At 42.8% G+C, this 23,896-nt stretch overlaps 1 protein-coding gene across 4 annotated transcripts in view; it reads left to right on the top strand.

Moving 5' to 3' along the window:
• The window catches only part of LOC146866745 (uncharacterized), a 156,226-nt gene extending 143,050 nt beyond the window's left edge, over nt 1–13,176 (top strand). The window contains exons 7-8 of one of the 4 annotated variants that reach the window (XM_085601147.1): nt 3,463–3,555; nt 9,222–13,176. In XM_085601147.1, the coding sequence (XP_085457273.1) occupies nt 3,463–3,555; nt 9,222–9,889 (761 nt within the window). In that variant the 3' untranslated portion in view covers nt 9,890–13,176. Of the gene's footprint in view, nt 1–3,462; nt 3,556–9,218 lie in introns of all 4 variants that reach the window. The other 3 variants (XM_085601140.1, XM_085601168.1, XM_085601157.1) reach the window with 3 other exon arrangements.
• The last annotated feature ends 10,720 nt before the right edge of the window (nt 13,177–23,896 follow it).

Genomic DNA, 23,896 nt, shown 5'->3' with positions numbered 1-23,896 from the left:
CAATTGGCTGACTATTACGCTCAATTATGTCTAAAGTTAAATTAATGAGCTGGAAAGTGGGTGGTCTGAATTCTCCCCTGAAGAGGCGATTGGTATCGGAAGAATTGAAAGCTTATAAGCCACAGATAGTAGGGTTAGCAGAGACTCACCTGGCCTTCAAAGATCGCGGCCTCTTTAAGAAAATGGGGTTCGATATGATTATTTGTACTACACAGTCTGTCTCAATACGAGGAGTTGCCATCCTTAAAGCTAGAACATTTAAAGCTTTGATTATTCGTACACTAGGTGATAATAAGGGCAGGTGGGTAATTGCCCAACTTTTGGTACACGGCAAAAAATTAACGATCTGTATGATTTACGGACCTAACAATGATTGCCCCGAGGTTATTTCTTTTTTATGTTCAGAGCTGTTGGAGTGGGAGGGCAAACTTGTTGTCATGGGCGATTTCAATTGTATACTGAACCAAAGCTTGGAAACTACTAACACCTCAGGCTGGTCTAGAATGTTACAGACAAGAGCAGCCATAAGGGATTTACTTCATATCCACCAGTTGGTGGATGTATGGCGGGCGGTTCATCCAGCAATCCCTGGCTATACTTTCTTCTCCAACCCACACAGGCACTATTCTAGGATCGATATGGTATTTGCTAATCAGTCTAGAATCGAAGAATCTTGTATAGAGGTTTGTCAGAAAATCACTTCAGACCATAATCCTTTATTATTTACTATTCAGTATGGGACCGACGTGAGAGGACCCACAAGGGCTTTCTCATTTCCCAAATATTTACTTAAGAATTCAGACTTTGTCCAGCGCATGCAGGGATTACTCGTAGAGTTTTTCAACAACAATTCTCTAACTGCATCTTGGGCTATAGTCTGGGACTGCCTCAAGGCTTATGTTAGAGGTGTCACTCAACAAAATTTGTTTGAACAGAACAGGGAAAAGCTTAGGAAATCTGAGTCTGAACGGAGGGAATATTCTGACTTAGAGCAACTACACGCTAATGCTATTCTTATAAAGGACGTAGGCGAAAATGAGATTTACCAGCAGCTCTTATCAGTTAGGGCTAAACTTAGTCGTAAGTTAAAGGAGAAAGTGGCGAACCAGTACTTTAAATTTAGAACCCAACAGTATGAGTACGGGGAGAGGGTCGGGCGTGTCTTAGCATATCAGCTGGCTGATCAGCGGGCTAATACACATATTAAGAGTATTAAGGGTAGTGATGGCCTAACTTACAATAAGACGACGGACACACTGGAACAATTTTGACAATTTTACACTGACCTATATAGTGATAATCTAGCTTTCAACCAGCATATAGCTGCAGCTAACATTCGGTATAGCGAAATGAACCCATTAGAACCACGTATAATGGCACTAATGGACAGGGACGTGGGCATAGAGGAGATAGGGGCTGCCACTAGGGCCCTACCCTTAGGAAGAGCAGTGGGCGTGGATGCCATTCCCCTCGTGTTTTATAGGACGTTTGGAGAGATCCTCGATCCGTTTTTTTTTAAGTTGGTCAACGGCATATTGGAAGGTGGGGCAGCACCGTCCTCTTGGAAATCGACTAATATAGTCGTTTTTCTTAAAAAAGGAAAACCATCAGATGAAAGAGGCTCTTACTGTCCGATCTCTCTTATTAATCACGATGCAAAGATCTTCTCCAAAATTCTTTCCTCAGAACTAGCACCGTTTATACATCTAATTGTATCGGATCAACAACATGGCTTTATCCCTAGGCGGGATACCACGACACATTTTAACACCGCAATCACCGCGTTTGATGTTGCCTGTCAGATGGGGGGCAAAACATTAATGATGTTGCTTGACGCCGAGAAGGCCTTTGACCGGGTTACTTAGGGGTCTCTTTGGTCAATAATGGCAGAAGTAGGGTTTGGTCAGAGGTTCGTCACTGCAGTTCAGAAATCACATATAAATTCCACGGCGACAATTAGGCTTAATGGTTTAACTTTATCTTCTTTTGGCATTCAGAGGGGCACGAGGCAGGGGTGCCCTTTATCTCCACTCCTGTTTGCGATCTACATTGAGCCTTTTATCCGTCATCTATTGCACAATTCGAGCATTATTCCTGTGTCTTTCAATAACGTACTTCTTAAAGTCACCGCGTATGCGGACGACATCGCGGTTTACACTATTAACCCTATCGAGGCAATGGGGGAGACGATTGCGGAGGCTCGGCGCTTTAGGCTTTCTCAGGGTATAAGCTTAATTCTAACAAAACTCAAACAATAACTAATTTTTAAATCATTCCTGACACACTATCTTTAGGTGTCACTCGAACAGCTACATACTTGGGGGTTAACCTCAGTAGTCAGACGAATAAAATAGTAAAGCTAAATTACGAACCCTTATTTAAGAAAGTTGCTGCTGACCTGCACAAATGGCACCAATTGCCCCTCACAATTTGGGGGAGATGTAATATTGTTAAGATGAACATTTTGCCAAAATGTATATATATGTTTTTAGGGCCATTCCACTGAGGGTTCCCTTCTCTTTCTTTAAAAGACTCGACAGTATTATTGGCAGCTTTATTTGGGGTTACAAAAGGGCTAGACGTGCTATTAAGTTTTTGAAACTGCCTTACGAAAGAGGAGGTTTTGGACTCCCAGACTTTAAGCTATACTTCTGGGCAGCTTTTGCTAGTCGATTGCAGAGTCTGCTTAAAGGGTCGGGTATGTCTCAAATCTGGTTAGCATATCAGCTGGCGTGTGGGCTAGAGTACAGGTTCATAGTGTGCAAGATGTCTGACCCGAACTACTTCAAGCGGGTCCGTTTTATAGGAACATCGTTATCTCTGAAAAAGAGATACTCATGGGTCTAATAGACAACTCTGGCCTAATATCTAAAGCTCTTTTTTCTATTATTATGGCCTGCTGCCGTCTCGGCATTGCGAGGGTTTGGATTGAGACGAAATGCCCGACACTTACGGAGATGCGGCTGATATTGAGAGGGGTCTATGAGATGGAATTGGCGCTCGCCAAAACCAGGGGTACCTCCTCTTGTGTTAAATTTGAACGCACTTGGTCCAGCCTCCACTGGGACTAATCAAATATTGCTGTATCGTCAACATCTTAAATCTGTAAGCTGCTATATCTATTATTTTTACTATTTATGAATGCTATTGCTATTATTGTATCTGCAATGTATTTGTGACCGGTGTCTGCTTATTTGCCCTCTTTCCTGTCTGTTGAAATTATTGTTTTCTTTTTTTCTTTATTGGCAAAAAAAATGACCTGCCCGAGGCATGGGGAGTGTTTCATTAACTTACTGCCACAAAGAAAAATGGAATCTGTACAAATGCTTTGTTAAGACTAAAGGTAATACATTCTGATGCTTTTTACGGTTAAAATGTGATAGAACAGAACAAATATAATGCTTTTCTTTTTTTTTTTTTTTTGTTTTTTTTTTTGAAACCGTTTATTGCAATCTCAAATAGTTACAGGTATGGGCCTACAACCGTCTGGCCGGCCGCTAGAGTGGCAGAAGCATATGACATATATACAGAAAAATCTCTTGGCGGTGCAAAAAGGTAAATCAGGAGATATCAGTAGTGCAGGCCACATAACTCCAAACCCACAATACGGTTTCCTTTTGTCGAACCACAACAACACAAAAAACCACACCCGCAAGGCAACCCGCAATCCCAAGTGACAGCACGCGCTCCTTAAGTGGGGGACCCCAACCAATCGCCAAACTCTGAAGAGGGGAATGAGAACAGATCAGGGACTGGGGAACCACGTGCCCATGGCTGGGGGAGGGGGTCGGCTAGGGGGACGGAGCTGGTGAGGCAGCCGGCAGCAGTGGCGGCTCGCAAATACCCCCGCGATAGGCGTTCCAGGGGCCCCAGATTTTCACCCACGCCCCAGGCTTACCCCTCGCAACATACACCACCTTTTCATATAATGCTTTTCTTAAGTCAAGTTTTTGTTCTTGGTTCTGCCACATATTCTACTTAATATAAATATGAGGTGACTTGCTACATTTCAGGGTGTCCATAGCGAAAATCAAGAGCCCGATTTACAAACGAAATGTGCAAACTGCTCCCACTCAGTAGTTAAGCAAAGTTGCCTTTTTCTCTATGGTTAAAATAAAGAAAGAAAGGCCTTTCTGTGCTCATTCACCAATTTTGGTGGTGTTCTGTCCCAGGTCCACTCTGACTGGGGATCTACTCCTGACCTGATAGGAGTAAATGTGAGCATATGTCTGCAAAAAGCTTAAAGATTGTTTGACTGATGGGTTGTATACAGTATTCCATAAGATTTTGTGCAAATGAAACGTCTGTCCTGTTTTTCACAGTTTCAACAATAAGGTCAATTTATTTCAAATGTTTTTAGTGAATGTTTTCAAACATAATAGGGTATACAATAAAACAAAAATATAAAAAGAAATACAAATCACAACACAAAAGATACATCACAAAAGATACATAGGAATAAAGAAACCAAAATGACGTTGTTGTAGGCATTATACAGAGATGGTTGGGGAATGTACGAGAGATAGTAGGAAACACTGTCGCCTAGTATCTGGAATAGATTCAATATCAAGTAAATACTATGCTTTATGAATTAATAAAGCAGACCTAGTGAATATAAGCAATCAGGGAATGAAATCATCATTATGTATCAATGACATGAAGTATATACTGTGGTAGATGTGGCTTATTCGGTGTAGTGAGCATAAAGGGGGATGTCTCATTAGTATAGATGGTGTGTGTGGTTAGTGGTGCCAACCATCACAAGTGGATCATGGTGGTTTATGTGAATCAAAGTACAGATCAAGAGTGTCCCACATGTGTCTGAGGGGAGGTCTCCAGGGTGAGTACTGGAGTGCAATGTTGTCAGCTCCCCTGAGGTGGGAAATCCAAGTCAGCCAGCACTTACAAGACGCTTTGCTCGTGTCTTTCCAGTTGTTTAGTATGATCTTAACTGCTGCGATCAAAAATAGATCTAAAAGCGCTCTATCATTATCATTTGGCAATTTTACTGTAAGTAAGCTAAATGTCAGTGTAGAGAATTCCCTTTCAAGGGAGCATGAAAAGAGTTCTGAGATGAAGCTAAACACTCTGTCCCAGAATGGAACTACACTTTTCCCGAAAAATACTAGGTGTGCTAGGTCTCCTATCTTGTCCTTGCAATTCCAGCAGGTGGGATCATCACGTAACTTTTGTGAGTGTAGTCGGGCTGGTGTCCAGAAGGCCTAATGTAAAAGCCAGAATTTAGTCTGGGAGAGGGCTGGGCAAATTTTATTTCTTGAGACTGAGCTCCAGGCTTTGGACCAGTCAACCTCAGAGATCGGGGTAGCGGAGTGCGAATCCCAGAAGGATCTAAGCTTCTTGTTTAGGGAGGATTGTTGGGGGCGGATTAATTTGTAGAGCCAAGAGACCTGATGTCCTAGTCTGTTTATTCTCGCTAAATACTGTGGTAGGGAGGGTGAAGTGGGCACACGATTAGCTTTGGTTAACGCTGCCTTTACTTTTATAAAATTATAGAATTCAAAGGGGTCCAGATTATATGTATTCTGTACGTCTTTGAATGTTAAGGGGTATCCTGACCTAAACAGTTGGTGAAGAAAGAAGATGCCCTTATTGACTCAGGAGTCTTTGTGTAGTGTTGCCCCTTTATATAAAATGTTCTTGTTATCCCAAAGGGACTCTAGATAAGATCCTTCAATGCTGGTAACTAAATGTTTATCCACTTTCATCAGAGCGGATCTAGTGTTTTTAAAAATGTTGTTTGAGCAAGTTACGTTAGTGAAGTTTGAGGTGAGAAGGGTAGCAGGGGCAAGGTTATTAAGTAGTGATTTTTCTATATGTAGCCAGACTGTTGTATACTTCTCTGGAGGAGAGAGCCAGTATGAGCCCTGTTTAGCTAGGAATGCCGTCTGGTAGAGTTTAAAATCAGCTAAATTGATACCTCCCAAGGTTTTGTCTAGTTTTTTCAGACTGATTCTGGCTTTTTTCCCTTTCCATAGGAATTTCGAGATCAGGGCGTCGAGTTTATGATGGAATTCCTCTGTCAGTATTAGGGGGAGCATGGTTAATAGATAATTCACTAATGGCGTAATCATCATCTTGATGGTCTCAATCTTGCCCCACCAAGTGATAAATCTTGGATACCATGCTTCTAGGAGAGTTTTTATTTTCTCCAGGGTGGTGGTTTCATTCCTACGTAGTGACTCAAAAATAGTGCTACCAAATTCTATTCCCAGATATTTGATAAATCCCGGTTGCCACGTAAGTCCTGAGTCACCCTACCTCTCGAGTGCAGTAGATGTTCAAGGGTTTTACTTCGGATATATCGCGGTTTAGTTTATACCCAGAGTGGGTTGAGTAGGTTTCTATGGTGTGCATCAGGGCTTCAATGGATGACTTCGGTTCCTCCGTGACAATAAGAATATCATCCACGTAGGCGGCCAATTTGACTGGCAGACCCCCAAAGTTTATTCCTTTTATTTCTTTGTTTCGCTTAATGTCCTGAATAAGTGGTTCCAGGGCTAGGAGAAATAGGGAAGGGGATATGGGGCAACCCTGTCTTGTTCCCTGTTCAAGTATGAAGGAGTCCGAGAGGGCACCGTTGATAGATATCTGGGCGGTGGGGTCCGAGTATAGAGCCATGACCATGCCTATGTACTGGTCACCTAGATTGAAGGACGACATACAGTGTCTCAGAAAAGACCACGATACCCTGCCAAACGCTTTTTCAGCATCTAGGGTGATGGCGATCGCAGGGAGAGTCAGCATCTTAGTCTGTTCCAGTATGTGACACAGCAATCTCGTGTTATCATTAGACATTCTATGTCTGAGGAAGCCGGCCTGGGAATTACTAATTAGTTTGGGGAGAAAAGCATTTAGTCTTGTGGCAAGGATGTTGGCGTATAATTTACAATCTACGTTGATTAATGAAATTGGCCTATAGTTTTTCAGTAGTAAAGGGTCCTTCCCTTCCTTCGGTATTACAATAATATTGGCCTCTTTCATTGAGTTAGCTATGTGGCCCTCTGCAGCTATCTTGTTGAATACCTTTAATAGGGTTAGTTGAAGTGACCCACTGAAGGTGTTATAGAAGGAGGCTGAGAAGCCATCTGGGCCCGGGGCTTTGTTGTTTTTAAGGGATTTGATAGCGTTATCTAATTCTTTTTCGGCGATGGGTTTCCCAAGATCCGTAGTCTCAGTCTTGGATAATCTTGGCAGCTTAAGTGAGTCTAGGTAGTTTGTACATTCTGCCAAGTTCACTGTTTGTTTGTTTTTATATAGGTCCTTATAAAAGGAATGGAATCCTCGCAGGATCTCTTTTTGCCTGGTTTGTATGGTGTTGTTGGAGTCTTTAATCGATGAGATAGTGAATTGTCTCTGTCTGTGTTTGAGGTACGACGCTAAGAGTTTACCTGCTTTATTTCCATCACAAAGTTTGAGTGCTTTAAATTTGTTAATCCACACTCCCGCCCTTTTGCTCACAATTTTGTTGTATTCGTATTTTTTCTTAGTGAGTAGATCTAGGGTGGCTTTATCGTCTAATGCTACGACATGAGATGCTTCTATGAGTTTAATTTCTTTTTCCAGATTGTCAAGTTCTAGGTTTTGTTTTTTGGTGATCCCTGCCTTAATTCCAATGATGACCCCTCTAATGGTCGCCTTCAGCGCATCCCATATTGTGAAAGTGTCTGTGTCTGGGATATCGTTGTGTTTGATGTAGTCCAGAATGGCAAATTCGATCTTTGCTTTGTCTATAGGATCTGAGAGAACATCGTCGTTATATCGCCACCTTTTAGGAGAAGACGTGGAGTGAGTACCTGCTATTTTGGTGCTAATGCACGCGTGGTCTGAGACTAGGATAGGGGCTATGTCTGTTTGGTCAATAAGATGTGTATGCGCTCCCGTAATTAGAATATAGTCAATTCCAGAGTACGAGTTGTGGGGGGCTGAATAAAATGTATAGTCCCTTGTATCTAGGTACTGGAGGCGCCATGAGTCTTTAAGGTTGAATTTGGAGCAGATTTTGTTGAGAACCCCATGTGAGCGTGTGGGTTGGTTCCTGCATTTGGATTGGCGGTCAATAATGGGATCTAAAGGTAAATTGAAGTCACCCCCTACTATGATGAGATCATCTTGGGGAAAGGACTCGATTGTAGTAGAAACCTTTTCCCAAAAGTTGGGCTCATCGGTATTTGGGCCATATATGTTGAGAACATGGATGTTGTCATCTCCTCTCTTTAGGTGGGTGATTAGCATCCTCCCTTCGTCATCGTGTGAATGTGAGACAATGGAAATATTGGCTTTCCTGGCTGTTAATGTAACGATACCGTTTTTCTTATGTTCAGCGGGTGAGCAGGAAATATGGGAGATCCAGTTGTGCTTAAAAAAGCCTACATCTTCTTCTGACAGTTTCGTTTCCTGAAGGAAACAATAAGGTCATTTTAAATAATAATGTTTTAGATTTTAAAGATAAATCTCTATAACATTCACAATCGAGAACCCTATGGTTTTGTTTAGATCGTCTAAGTGTTTTTGCTTCTGAAACAAATTTGATGTTACTTGGAAAGTAGTTGCAAGAGCTGCTTTCCGTACCTTCTAGAAAAGTTGAGTGTTGGATATAAGTTTCGGATCCAACGCCCCTTTGGTTCTAAATGTCTGTGGCTGATCACAATCTTAAGGGCAGACTACAAACTCCCTTGGTTGTATTCTTCCGAAAATTGAAGAAATTGGACAGTGAGAACATAGATGCAAGGAAGTTTAATTTGCTGTACCAAAGCTTGTACATAGTCCTTTAGCCCACCCCTTCTTACTTTGCTTGATTAGCCTGATAGCTGAAGGGAGGAAACTAAAGCTGAAGGCAGTAAAGTTGGAACTCCTCTTCATTGAAGAATGGCCTCTGTTGAAGGCGCAATTAGCAATATTCATCTCTTCATTCATCATGCATAACTTTCAGTTATTGTTAAACACACTTTGTTTGATGTGCTTAGATGTTAACATAGCCATAACAGTTTTTCCAGATACAACCTAACCCCCACACATCCACGATTGTCAGATTTTACCACAATTAATTTGTATTTATGTTAGTGAATATTATTGCATCTGCTCAAATAATTATTTTAGGATTGATTCATGCACTTTTTTTCTAAAGACACACCTAATTTGAGTGATAACAAATTTTGTATTAGGAAGAAAGTCAATAACTCGCTGTCAATTCAATCCAGCAGATGGCAGGCACCTAAGCCAGCAGAAGAACTTTGAAGAAACAATGCCGTGCATCGAACCAAGTGCACCCTGCAGACCGGCATCATCAGAAAAAAACATCAAGGTTCTGCAAAGCTACCAAAAGGGAGCACACCCCAGAAGTCAAGTGTGGTCAAAAGGTTACTGGGAAATGAGAAGAGAGAAATCTACTCAACTTGAAAGTGGTTTAAGTAATTCAGAATATTTTAATTTACATCAGGGCTGGACCAAAGACAGGATATCTCAGATACATAATAAAGGTAAAGGTAACCTGAGGAATTCTCCTTTCCATAATAGTCTTCCACTCCTACAGCAGAATCAGGAACCATATGCATGTACTGAATGTGATAAAATCTACAGTCAGAAGGGAGAACTGATTAAGCATATTCAATCCCATTCAAGAGTAAGGCCATATGCATGTTTTGATTGTGGAAAAAGTTTCTTTTGGAAAGCAAATTTGACAACACACCAAAAAACGCACACAGGTGTCAAACCATACACATGTTCTTTCTGCCAGAAAATGTTTAGCCGGAAAGGTAATCTGCAAGGACATATAAGAATACATACTGGCGAAAGACCTTATAAATGTACTGTATGTGGGAAAAGGTTCTCTTGGAAATGTAATCTTAAGAAACATCAACTTAGCCACTGAGGAGGCTATTTTAAAGAAAAGCATCATGATATGAAATGAAAATATAATTTGAGTTAATTAGCTGTTTATCAGCACTGAACACCACCAGTATGAGAGTCTAGATCATCTGATCAGGGAGGAGACAGGGAAAGAAGCTTTTAACAGCTTCCTTAAGGGAAAGTGAGGTTTACAAATCAGCAAAAAAAACATAACCTTACCATCAGTAGATGCTCAGTAAAGACCGTAACAACTTCTCATTTGTGATGGTACTATTTATTTTTGAAGCATAGACATATGTTGGAACTTCTTGGCTCCATAGAAGATAAATAGCACACAGCAGAAAGCAGTGTAATAGGCCATTAGCATTAATCAATTTTCACCCTAGTAAAGATCTAGTACTGTAATTCTATGACCAGCAAAAATATTCTTGCGCAAATGATGGCGCGTGGCTGGCAGAAATATTAAAAATGTAAGCCTAAAAGTAAGAAAAGACTTGTACGGTACACAAGTAAGGGGGTTATTTAGAGTTAGGTAGATGGTGGACATCCACCAAAAATTGGTGGATGTCCTATCATCCCCGCTGAATGTTTACTCATGTATGCACCATGTCTATGCATGCACTATAGGTAGGATGGAAGAGAAATCCATCAGTTTTTAATAGATGTCTCGTTTCCTCCAAACTATTAAAACCTAGGTTTTCTAAATTGAAGAAGACCGATTTGGTTCAAAGCTCTGCAAAAAATATTCCATATTGAACGCCTCATTACTGATGTGACTTTTTGATTTTCGCAATTGTAGTTTGGCAAGATTAGGCAAACTCAGGCCTTGGCGAGGTATGTACCAGTTAAACTAAGAAGCAATGAAGTCTGGCAAATTCTGAAACATATTACTGTGGTTAATAATTATAATAGATTTTAAGCCTATTATGTGCAGACTGGAAACCAGTGTAGGAGGGCAGAGCCTGAGCAGTGCTCTTCTGGATGAGCCAGTTATCAGGTGTGTTGCAGCATTCTGATTAAGCTATTAATTCTTTAGTCATGTTTCTGGAACAGTTATCAAAAAAGTATTATCATAATCAAGGCATTACCAAATGAGAGTAAACATCACTTAGAAATACAGGTGAGGATCTATAAAAGGTAGAAATATTTTAGAAAATCTGTAGATGAAAAAGCATGTGCTAACTTTTTAGCTACATGAACCGCAAAAGTAAACTTTGGTCAACATCAATGGCTAAATTGTGCATTGATTTGGCATAGGTGGTACATTTGCACTTCATGATGACAACATGTTTTTATGCCAAAAGGAAAGATCTTGGACTGTCACTAGGACCTCCATTTTACTGGAGTTAAGCTTTAAAAAATTTTTATACATCCACCACCTTATGAAAGTTAGTCATTCGGACAAGGTAGAATAGTTCAAGTTGTTAGACCCTGTCCTGGATTTGTAATGGGGAATGAAAACCTGCTCAATCTTGTGAGCATACATATAGATGTGAACCCTTGCCTGAGGGAGAGGATGATTCAGGGACAGCATTTATATGTTAAATAGAAAACTGACAGAATGGTGACATGTTAATTAGAAATAGTGACACTTCAGCTTAGTTTCTTATGTTTAATATTAAAGGTTGGAAGCGTGCAAGACTGGGTTCTGGGCGCTATGAAGATTTTTACCAGCCATGTATTAGACCTTTAAAGTCCAGGCACATAACCTTGACATAAGAGAAGTGTGGTTCATGGTGTTGAAGGCTGCAGATAGATCAAATATTATTAGGACTTTGGCACCACAGTCATCCACCACCCTCTGGACCCCACCAGTTACTCATAGGAAAAGCAGTTAAGTGATTTTACCAGGTCTAAACCACGCTTGAAAACAATCAAGTAAGCCATGTGTCTCAGGGAACATGTGACAGTTGACAAAGAATTTCCAGCAGTTTGGACAAATATGGAAATGGGCCAACATTTTTTTAATAATTCAAATCCACTGTAGGTTTCTTAAACATGGTGTTTAACCACTGCTCTTTTCCATTCCTCAGACACTTTTATTTTCGTCAAAGCACTATTGGACAGCTTAATTGGTTCATCAATGATATAAGTGTCCAACAACTTAAATAATGTACCAGGGTGCAGATAGGAAACCCAGAAGGATGCCTGCTAGAAATTGAAAGGAGGTAATCTCTCGAAATTGTCCAAACTTATTTGCCACAGATCAAGAACTTGTAGAAAACAATGGGATACTCACTTGTAATTGAATGTATGGAAAAAAATGTAAATAAAGAAAAGTGGAGCGATGCATTGCTTTCTTGAAGGGGAAACTAAATTGAATAGGAGCGTAATTGGTCAGCTCAGATGAACAATTAATTGAACATGTATTGCACATTAGTGATCAGGCAATAAAGTAGCTTTCATTTAATTTTCATCACAGGATATAGTGGGGCATTTTGGAAACGGAAAGACATGCTGTTTCAACTCCATAGAGTAACACTTCCAATGTCTTCCTGTAAGCAAAGTTCCATGGGCATTTTTGCAATCCTGGCGAATACCATGCATTGTTAGATTGTTTTTAAGCTCAGGTTTCTTGCCCTGCTTCGCTGGAAAGACCGTCGTGGCGGTGTCAGCGATGGCCCAGTATAAAACAGTGAGATGACATTAAGAATAAATATTCCTAATATTGAGCTTAAACTAGAGAAAAGGCGGAGAAAGATAGCTTGTGGGAGGCTCGACATTGCCACAAGAAAATTGCAGCAAGAAAGCAAACCAGTACATGAAGAACTACCATGACAGTTAAAAGAAATATTTAGTTTTTAAACCAAAGAGATTTCCCAGTCTTTAATTTTCTTCACTGGCAGCTACCTCCAGGTACACATGAGTTTGGAATGGCGGCAGTTCAATTTATTGCCTTTCTGGGCGTCTTCCATTTATCTCGAGACCCCTACATTAATACTGAAAGAGTGGACATTCATCTGAAATGGAATCCATCATTCAATTTGCTTTTCACTTTCAGTCATGTTCGAGATATCAGTTGTGCACTCGATCTTCGTACCATAGTGTTGATGAAACCTCTCCTTTGGTTTAGAGCTCATTGTAATTTTTTCTGTTGTCCCAACCTGTCACCACTCATAAATTAGACATGTCAGTTTGTAACCAGGAGTATGTACTCCAAATAATAAATATTAGTTTTACCAGTTGATGATCATTGTTCCATAGCTTACTCCGAATGACCATCAGATGTGTGAGGACTTTATTTTTATACACTAACTGGTTGTAACTACTGATAAAGTTGCTGTGTAAAATAAATGACCGAAGTATTAATTGTTGCCTCTTTATTCCCAGACTGACGTGCCGCAACATTGAAATTAATTAGATTGATAGACTTGTGCTGGGAGGTTGATATAAAAAATGTAGGTGTCAATAATGTGCCGCATTCTTCATTCTCTTCCTTTAGAAAACCTCCCATATTTCATCATGTCTTTATCAATCAATGTCAATACATCTACTTTTCCCAGTGCATGCAGGAATCAGCTCTTGTTCCAACTCCCCTTTGCAGAGCGGCTCCTGGACTCGTTCAAGTTTACAGTGTCTGCATATTTCACACCCTTTCTCTGGAAACCAGCATAATGATGATCTATGATTCTCAAACACAGCTGGTGGATGGTAATGAATATATATACTGACGGGAAACAGGTACATGCTTTAGTCATTGTAGCCAACAATGACATTTCCAAGTCTCCAAGAGATAAACCTTTGCAAATATAATGCACCTGCCACTACAAAGCCACATCACAAGAAATACACAATATGTGAAATGCATTTATATGCCAAAGGTTGAGTTGCAGGGCAGAAATGTGTGACAGAAGATGTGATAGAATACATAAAAGTTGCCAAGCTTGTCTAATTCAGAAAATGAGAATGGCTACCAAAACCTACAAGATGCAGAAAGCATTGGCAAAGCCAATAGGTCTGATTGACATGCTGATGTCATGGTTATATTTTGTTATGTTTCATTGCAAGCATATGCCAAAAAAAAGTTTAAAAAAAAGAAAATCACGCACTACCTAAAAATGGAAGCCATATCATTGAGAAAAAAAATACATTTAGGAAAATGCATATAATTGCAATAGAACTGTAAGAATGCTTACTAGAAGGCAGGAGTACGTAAAACACATATATAAACTCTTTTTAGTTTTAATGCACATCACACAAAAATATGACTTTTATTTGTGCAAAGAAAAGGTACTATTGGCATTGAATTGATGGAATAGTTTAAAGATGCAATGATGAATAAAAAATATCAAGCACAGGCAAAGCCACTGTTAGAAATGGGGGTCTCTAGTTGGCAATGGCTGGCCACTGTCCAAGTAGGGACCCTTCTTCCTAAGTCAGAGTAAGCAGCCTACACCCTTTGACAACCCCTGCTCAACCCTGTGGTAACGTAGCACGAGCAGCTAGGCTTATCTCAGAGGCAGTGTGTGAAGCATTTATGACCATACACAGTAATATAATGAGGAACACTACAAATGGACACCACTCAAGTAGTTATGAAAAATAGGTATTTTTATATAGACTTAATCACAAGACCAATAACAGTAAAAATCCACAATACTATAAAAATATAATTACTTTAGAAATGCTGCAAGGAAAAATAGTTCAGGATGCACAAAATGATGTTTAGTTCAAGGCAGTGGTCTCTGCGACCCTTTTACTCACAAAGTATCTGGTTCCTGGAGCAAAGCAACAAAAATGTCGCTAAGGCGTTGTAGCGATAAATTTCCTCACGCTAAGCAGCGATGCGTTGAATCCTTACCGCAAGGGAGGATGATGCGCTGGGTTGTGGGCAGGACAAAGCGACAAACTTCCTCACGCTAAGCCGGTGATGCGATGAAATCCTTACCGCGAAGGGAGGATGATGCACCGAGCCTGTTGCATGTGCGATCTTGCTGCGATGACAAAGATGGTGCTCCGCGAGGAAGCGACGATCCGGATTCGATGCGGGGAAAATGGCGAACGCTCTGCGTCCGCGCTGCGATGATCCTGTTGTGATGATTTCCAGATAGCGGGCGTTTTCAGACCCGCAGACAGGTGCTGCGACGATCTTTGGATAGCGGGCGTTTTCAGGCCCGCAGACAGGTGCTGCGACGATCTTCGGGGTTAGCGAGCACTCGGCGACAGCGGAGCGGCGATTTTTCTCACGCTCACCAGCTGCAGCGGCTCGCTAACGGAGGTTAGCGACGATTTTCAGCGCTCTCTTCTCAGCAGTAGAACTAGAGGCCCTGGAACACACAGGAGCCTCACCTGCAGATAGTAATCCTCGCTGGGAGGAAACAGGAGGCTGATGGTGGAGTCTGATGTGCCTGAGACTCCAGCAGGAGGCTAGCTCTCTCCTAGCCCTTGGGTAGTTGCTGTAGCAAAAGAAATAAAAGTCCAATCAAAGTTCTTTTCCTCTTCTTGAAGTCCAGTAGTAACAGCTGCAGGCCAGTCCCAGAAACAGCACACAAGCACAAGGACGGTCCTTCTCCTGCAGATTCTTGTAGTCACACGGACAGAGGTTCTTCTTGTTATCCAGGAGCAATACCAATTGTAGGGGTTTGTGCACAAATATTTATACCCCCAAAGTCTTTGTTCTTAGGGGTCCCAAGTCTCTGAACCCAGCCAGAACCAGTTCTGCCCAGCCCTGGAGCACTTTGTTGATCAGGCTGCATCCTTCCTTTCAGAAAGAGGGGGTCTGCCTCAGACGCACAGTGGGAGGTGGAGCCAGCATTCACCTTGCCAGGCACAGTCCTATTCAAGTGCAGGAGCTACCCCTCCCCTCACACCAAGGCAGGTCGCTCTATTCAACCCAGGTCTGACTCAGCCTGCCCTGTCCCTCCAAAACCAGACAGCCAATACACATCATAGCAGAGCAAACTGGAAGGCTTAGGCAAGAAAGTACCTATACTCTAAAAGTGGTAGTTTCAAACGCAGAATATAAAAATAACCTTCACTAAAAGATGTATTTTAATATTCTGAGCTCAGGCATACTAGATTCGTTTTTCTACCATGTTCTGTGGGTCAGTTAGGACTATAGAATGTAATAGCCCAGACCTCCCATTCTGGCCTATGGAGAACAGGTAGCCTTACAGTAGTGAAAAACGAAATGGGGTGTAATTCACTACTAGGACATGCTACATACATCAGGGCATGTCCTACCTTACACATACAATGCGCCCTATCATAAGGGGGGCTTACAGGATGCCAAGGGAAGGTTTAGGGGCTGGGAAGTGGGTGCACTTCACAGCCAAGATGGCAGTTCTGGACTGCACGCAGACACTGCAGTGGCAGGTCTGAGACACACTTTACAAGCTGCTTCTGTGGGTGGCACAAACCAGTGCTGCAGGCCCACCAGCAGCATTCGGTTTACCAGCCCTGGGCACACACAGGCCACGCTACTAGGGACTAACAGGTAAACCAAATAAGCCAATCATGGATGTACCAATTCATATGTCATCTTTACAAAGGGAGCATTCGCGCTGTGGCACTGAATGGCAGTGGCACAGCGCCCAGAGCATCTATAACCAGCAAAAACAGAGGAGACACAGCGAAAAAATGGAAGGGAGACTCACGCCAATGGTGCCAGGTCTAACAGCCACTAGTTGTTGATATTCAGAGGCCAAGCTATTTGCAAATGCTTGTTAGCATTGTCACTTGAATGCTTGGATCAAGAGGTATGTGCACCCATAGCCGGGAATCTTGGAATGGTTTTCTATTAAAGGAGACCCATTCCAAGATGACCACCAATACATTCCATCGTGACACAGGCACATGTGCCTCATGACCCATGTTTGTGTTTGACGCAGTCGTATGCACCATGACACGTGCCTACTGCTGTTTCCATTTTGTATTTACAGTTCTAACATGGCATGTGGCCATGTTAGAACAGTAACTTAAAATGTTTTAAAAAGTGTGTCTGAAGCACAAGAACAAAAGCGAGCAACGCAGAAGCAGTTTGAAGCTACCAGACCAACCGGAAAAAATAAATAAATCTAACACAAAAGCTCTTGAAGCCAGGAATATTTGGAAGCAGGGTACGGAAAAGGGAGCACATGGTGAGGATGGAGTGGTAAAGAGCAGAGAACCATGCAGTGCTCAATACTAAATAATTAAAAATGTCCCCTCAAATGTACCGTAGAAGGATCAAACTCATCCAGTCAGAAAACCATGAGACCAAATACACCAAGATGGGCCAAAAGAATATGGATGAAAGTCATCAAAGCAAGTGCAGACAACTGATAAACAGCAAAACCACCCATTCACTTACATGGGTCTGATCCAAATCCCATTCTGTGATATTGTGATGTGCTAAGGAGATCAAGCAAAATACCATCACTGACCATGCAAGAGAGCCAACAGGAAAAGTGAGCAGACCCATTGTTGCATGTTGTGTGCTGTGGTGATTGGAAACAGTTGAACCGACCGATGGAGAAAGAGGGCCGAAACAAAACTCCTATTTGTGTCTGTACATGTAAATATGTTTTCGAGGTATGTGAGCTGTAGATCACATGCTTTGCATACTCCTGTCATCTAATGTTGTGTCCGGATGTTTGCAAGTTGTTTTTCTTCGAAGATGTCTTTCCAGTCACAAAGTAAAGTGACTCCTCCTTTTGGTGATAGTACGCATGGGCATCGACTCCATTGTTAGATTGTTTTTTTCCTCCATCGGGTTCGGACGTGTATTGCTGCGCTCCAGTTTGAAACCCTTCTTCGGTTTCCCCTCAGTGTGCAATCCACTGTACTGGCATCAGTATTGTTTTGTACGCGTATCCCACGTATTGTATTGGTCGAAGAAAATGTTTATTTCGATCAGAAGACTCGTGGAAGGCAGTCGGGCCTAACCGCGTCGGTCCACCTCACAGTCGATGGAACGGACTCCATTTAAATGTTGTCCTCAGTGCCACTTAAAGTATCCGCACAACTTGTTCTTTTCTCCAGAGCATAACGAACAGGACTGTGACGCGTGCAGATCATTTTGATCAAAGAAAACGCTCCACGATCATCAGGCTAGACGTCGTGAAATGCAAAGCCAGAACATCGAATACACCCTGGACATCTTCGGTGAAGGATCCGAGCAAGAAGAATTCGATGCACAAGGGGCCAAAGAGGAGCAGGAAGAACCTGTATCCATACTGGAATCGGATTCCAATATGGAAGACGACATACCGCAAGGTCAACGTCCAGTGAGTACTGAACACCCCTTGCCCCGAATTCCAATTCAGAACAAACAAAAGGCTTTGGTTCCACCTCCGCCTTTGGCCACGGTTGGCACCGAAAAGTTGTTTATGATGCCTCACTTCCCGGCTCGGCACCGAAACACATCGTTAAGCCTTCCGGGTCGGGATCAATTCGGCCAAAGTCAGGCACCGAGCCAAAACCTTCGAGCTTTTTGGCTTCGGAACCCAAATCTTCCATGCCGAAAAGTCATTCCACCCCGGCACCCAAGTCCTCGGTGCCGAAACCGAAAAATGCTCCTTTAAAGCTGCAGGATCCGATTTTCGATATCCCACCTTCCAATTTGGACCCAAAACAAAAGGAACTTTACATTTATTCTGATACAGGACATCTTGTTAGCAAACTGCCTCAGAAGCGTAAACCTGAGTCAGAGGACATACATTATACGATTCCTTTAAAGAGGAAGAGTGTCAATACTAACCCTTCTCCTCCTCCACCACGTTCTCCTACACATTCACCACCTTCTCCAGCATTAAAACATTTACTTACTACACCAACTAACTCTCCACCACCTCAGCTTGATGATGATGACGATGGAGATACTCATTTACCTGTAGTTCCCTGGAAAGTCTACAATACTGATTCACCTACAGACAATGACCCAGACCCTGCAAAACCTTCCCCTCCTAACGATAATGTAGGGTATTTAGAATTACTTGCTGGAGCTGCAGAATATTACAGAGTACAATTACACAAAGAATCCCTAGATGTTTGAAACTTTGAGTACTACACACAGATCTATTCAGACTCTACCTATGCTCAAAGGCATGATGAGACATGCCGATGATATATTCAAAGACCCTGTTCGTGCTCATATTCTCACTCCCAGAATAGACAAAAAATATAAGCCTGCTACATCAGACCCAGTCTTTATTAAGGATCAGTTACCACTAGACTCTCTGGTTGTCTCTAATGCCCGTAAACAGGCCAATTCACAAACCTCGAGGCATGCCCCCCCTCTGGACAAAGAGTCAAAATTATTAGATGCTGCTGGTAAACGAGTAGCCAGCCAGGCAGCAAATCATTGGCACATTGCCAACACCCAGGCCCTATTAACCAGGTATGATAGAGCGCATTGGGACGAAATGGAGCAATTGCTCCAGTATCTCCCAGACGAGCACAAAGCTAAAGCTCAGGATTTAGCACAGGAAGGAAAGCTCGTCTGCAGTTCCTCTATTAGATGTGCTTTAGATGCTGCTGACACCGCGCTCAAGAGATTAACACTAGTGTGTTACTCAGGAGGCACACCTAGTTAAGGATTTCTGGTTTTAAACCTGAAGCCCAACAATCCATCCTAAATACTCCATTTGATAAAAAACATCTCTTAAGGCCCAAAGTAGATCAGGCATTGGAGAAAATGAAGAAGGACACTGACGTAGCCAAATCAATGGGAGCCCTACAATCTCCTTCAAATCATGACTCTTTTTGTCGCTCCTTCTACCGTGGGGGATCCAAGACAACATCCTCCGACAATAATGCTGCCTCGTACAATGGCAACAATCAATCTACCTCCACAAGAGGCTTCTTTAGAGGAAGATACAGAGGGAAAAATGGCAAAGGTAGGGGCAAGGGTTCCACACCATGTAATTCACCTTCCCCAAACAAGCAGTGACTTACCTTCCATTCCCCCTGATCATTTAACACCAGTCGGGGGACGTCTCCTATAATTCCTCCCCATTTAACAATCCATAAATACAGACAAATGGGTGTTAGGAATTATCCAACATGGTTATTGCCTGGAGCTGACCACCAATCCTCCAAACATTCCATCTCGTTCTCACTAAGTGTCACCATAACATTTACACCTGCTCAAACAGGAAGCCCAGTCTCTCTTGTAAAAAGGAGCCATAGAGCCTGTACTGTTACAATATCAAAGGTCAGGTGTGCACTCCCTGTATTTCCTAATTCCCAAAAAGGACGGCTCCTTGAGACCTATTCTGGACCTCAGAGAACTAAACCACTACATACTTGTAAAGACGAGAGGCTCCGGTGCGGTGAGTAAAATTCAAGTTTATTAGAAGTGCGGCACAGTACATCTGTACACAGCAAAGCAGTGGTGATAACTGCCGTACAAAGGCTCTGGAACATGGAACTAAAGTTGTACATCACAGGTACATGGTTCTATGTTCCAAGCATGGGACAGTGCACGAGGGGAAGGGAGAGGAAGAGGAGAAGGGAGGGGATGAGGGAGATGTAACAATACTGTCAGAACATTTCCACATGATGACACTTCAAAAAGTGCTCCCACGTTTACAACAGGGCGACTTTATGTCTACTCTAGACTTAAAGGACGCATATCTCTACATTCCATTTCACCCCACTCATCGCAAATATCTCAGATTTGTGATAGCGGGTCAACATTACCAATTCAAAGTACTACCGTTTGAAGTCACCACTGCTCCCAGAGTATTTACCAAATGTCCAGCAGTAGTCACAGTTCATCTGAGAAGACAGAACATCCATGCCTTCCCATACCTGGATGACTGGCTCATCAAAGCCAGCACTTACCAAAACACTCAAGCCACAATTCACTTACTACACCAACTAGGGTTTACAGTGAATGCATTGAAATCCCATCTGCAGCCTTCACACGCGCAGACTTATCTGGGACCCACTATAGACATTCAAAAAGGTCTTGCCTCTCCCAATGCAGCCAGAATTCTCAGTATTCAGTCTCTTCTCACTCAGTTTCAGCCCAACCAATCATTACCAGCCAGAGTCTTCATGCAACTGCTAGGAATGATGGTGTCTTGCACCGTGATCAATCTCCATGCAAGACTTCACATGCGTCTCCTTCAAGAATGCTTAGCAAGTCAGTGGAACCAGTCACAGGGTCGGTTGACTGATCTAGTGCTGGTAGATGGCCTAACCCATTGCTCTCTGCAGTGGTGGAACCCACAAAATGTATCCAAAGGGCAGCCCTTCATCGACCCTGTTCCACAGACACTGCTAACAGCAGACGCATCGCTCACTAGTTGGGGTGCTCACTTACAGAATCACACAATCCAAGGAGTGTGGAGTCTAAAGCACAAGAGTCTCCATATAAATCACCTAGAGCTGCAAGCAGTGTTTCTAGCGCTCAGAGCCTTTCAAATTCACCTCACAGGCAAAGCTGTCCTAGTCCACACAGACAACATGACAGCTATGTACTATATATAAAAACAGGGGGGGTGGGGGCAAACTCTCCCCAACTGTCACGCCTAGCACAAGCCATTTGGAAATGGGCTATACACCACAAGATTTATCTCCTGGCAGAGTACCTTCCAGGAGTAAACAATTAGATTACAGATCTCCTCAGCAGACAGAAGCAGCAAATCTACTATTGGGAACTTCATCCTCAGCCTCTCCTCCCCTACTTTCAGGAACGGGGATTTCCTCACATAGACCTGTTTGCCACAGCGCAAAACGCTAAATGCCCAAGCTTCGCCTCCAGGTTCCCACACCCACTCTCCAAAGGCAATGCTCTATGGATTAACTGGTCAGAGATGTTTGCATATGCTTTTCTGCCTCTCCCACTCATTCCGCTGGTTGTTTGGAAGCTCAGGCAAACGTCCCTCAAACTGATTCTCATAGCTCCCACATGGGCACGTCTGCCCTGGTTCACCACCCTGCTGGAGCTGTCAGTAGTTCCACACCAAAAGCTGCATCTCACCTCACTCTGAGCCATGAAGAAATCAGGCATCCAAATCTCAAAGAACTCAACCTGGCAGTCTGGCTCCTGAAGTCATAGAGTTTGGTTATTTACAACGACCACCAGACTGTATGAATTTCCTAAAAGAGGCTAGAAAGCCTACTACCAGGGCATGTTATACAGCAAAATGGAAACAGTTTGTTATCTATTGTGACAATAACATTATGAATCCTCTTGATGCTTCTGTCCAGAACATCATCTGTTATCTGTTACATTTACAGCAATCTGGACTTGCCTACACATCTATTCGCTTACATCTAGCAGCAGTAGCTGCATACATAAAAAACAGACAACACTTATCTGTAGTTAGAGTACCAGTGATTAAAGACTTTATAGAAGGACTAAAAAGAGTGATCCCACCAAGAGTCCCACCTGCATCAATGTGGAACTTGAACATAGTCCTTACAAGGCTAATGGGTCCACCATTTGAACCAATGCACAGGTGTCAATTACAATTCCTCTCATGGAAGGTTGCTTTTCTCATAGCAATAACTTCACTAAGGAGAGTTGGTGAACTCCAGTCATTAACTATACAAGAGCCCTTCTTTCAGCTTCACCAAGACAGATTGGTTCTTCGAACCAATTCTAAATTTCTCCCTAAAGTAGTTTCTGCTTTTCATATCAGTCAATCAGTTTCCTCTTTCCTCAACCTGATTCTGTAGCAGAACAAGCTCTACACACACTTGATGTTAGAAGAGCTCTATTATATTACGGGGAAAGAACAAAATAATTTCGCAAAACAAAGCAGCGCTTTGTTGCTTTTTCTCCACCACACAAAGGCAATCTCATGTCTAAATCAGGCATTGCAAGATGAATCGTGAAATGTATCCAGACATGTTATGTAAAAGCAAAAATAACTTTGCTAAACCCCCTTGAGTGCATTCCACTCACAAGATAGGGGCTACTATGACCTTCTTAGGAATATTCCCCTAGCTGACATCTGTAAGGCAGCAACATGATCTACGCCGCACACATTCACCAAGCACTATTGTGTAGATGTGTTAGCGAGGCAACAAGCTAATGTAGGCCAGGCAGTACTTAAAACACTGTTTCAAACAACTACAGGTTAGCCACCACTTTGGGAGTATACTGCTGTATAGTCTATGCAAAGCATATGATCTACAACTCACATGCCTCGAAAGGATAATGTTACTTACCCAGTAAGCATCTGTTCTTGGCGTGTAGAGCTGTAGATTTGCATGCGCCCACCCTCCTCCCCGGTCTACTGTAGTTGTTGCAGTTCTCAGTTTACATACATACGCATGGACATCTCTATTCTACACTTACTAACTCCATTCTCACCCTCTGTGGGAAAACAATCTAACAATGGAGTCGATGCCCATGCACACCATCACCGAAAGAAGGAGTCACATTTCCTCGTGACTGGAGAGACTTCTTCGAAGAAAAACAACTTGCAAACGTCCGGATCCACCACTAGAAGGCAGGAGCACTGTTCCCTCCAAAGTGCGCGCGGGCGCGCACCTATATCTCCTGGAGCGCGCATTGTAAATTACAGAGCGTGCACAGGCAACTGAGGACCGCCTCGCTGCCGCTTTTAAAATGAGTGTGGCACGAAAACGGTCAGATTGTGTCCCTTTTTAGGTCTCGCCTGGCTATCGCGCAAGCGATCGCTCAGCGAGACTTATGTAGGGGCTTCAGAAAATGCTCCCAAAGGCTTCCCAGGCGGATCGGGTGGCGGTTACGCGCACAACCACGCGCATTCCATTTGCCACCAGCTACTTCCTGCGCGTGCGCCGCCTCACGCATTCAGAGAGATTTAGTAAGGGGCACAAGACCTTAGGAATGCGGTTTATGGCCAGTGCATGTGAGGCATTCAAACGCGAAGCTGGCATCTGGCATCGGACTTGAAAGCAGCAGACTGCTTTCGCCAGCGCACGCTCTGGCCTAACTTCCTGCATCCCCTCTTACAACAATTAACTTTCGTTATAACTCACACGCCATATGCTCGTTCCCTCCCACCCTTCCTTTGATGTCCGCTTTTCTTGTTGTTTACAAACCACGCCACACACTGCTGCACGCCACACGCTGCTGCACGCCACACACTGCTGCACGCCGCAC

The sequence above is a fragment of the Triturus cristatus genome, chromosome 1_2 (assembly GCF_964204655.1).
Source record: "Triturus cristatus chromosome 1_2, aTriCri1.1, whole genome shotgun sequence".
In the NCBI taxonomy this organism is placed as follows: domain Eukaryota; kingdom Metazoa; phylum Chordata; class Amphibia; order Caudata; family Salamandridae; genus Triturus; species Triturus cristatus.
This window is presented reverse-complemented; position numbering and strand designations above follow the sequence as displayed.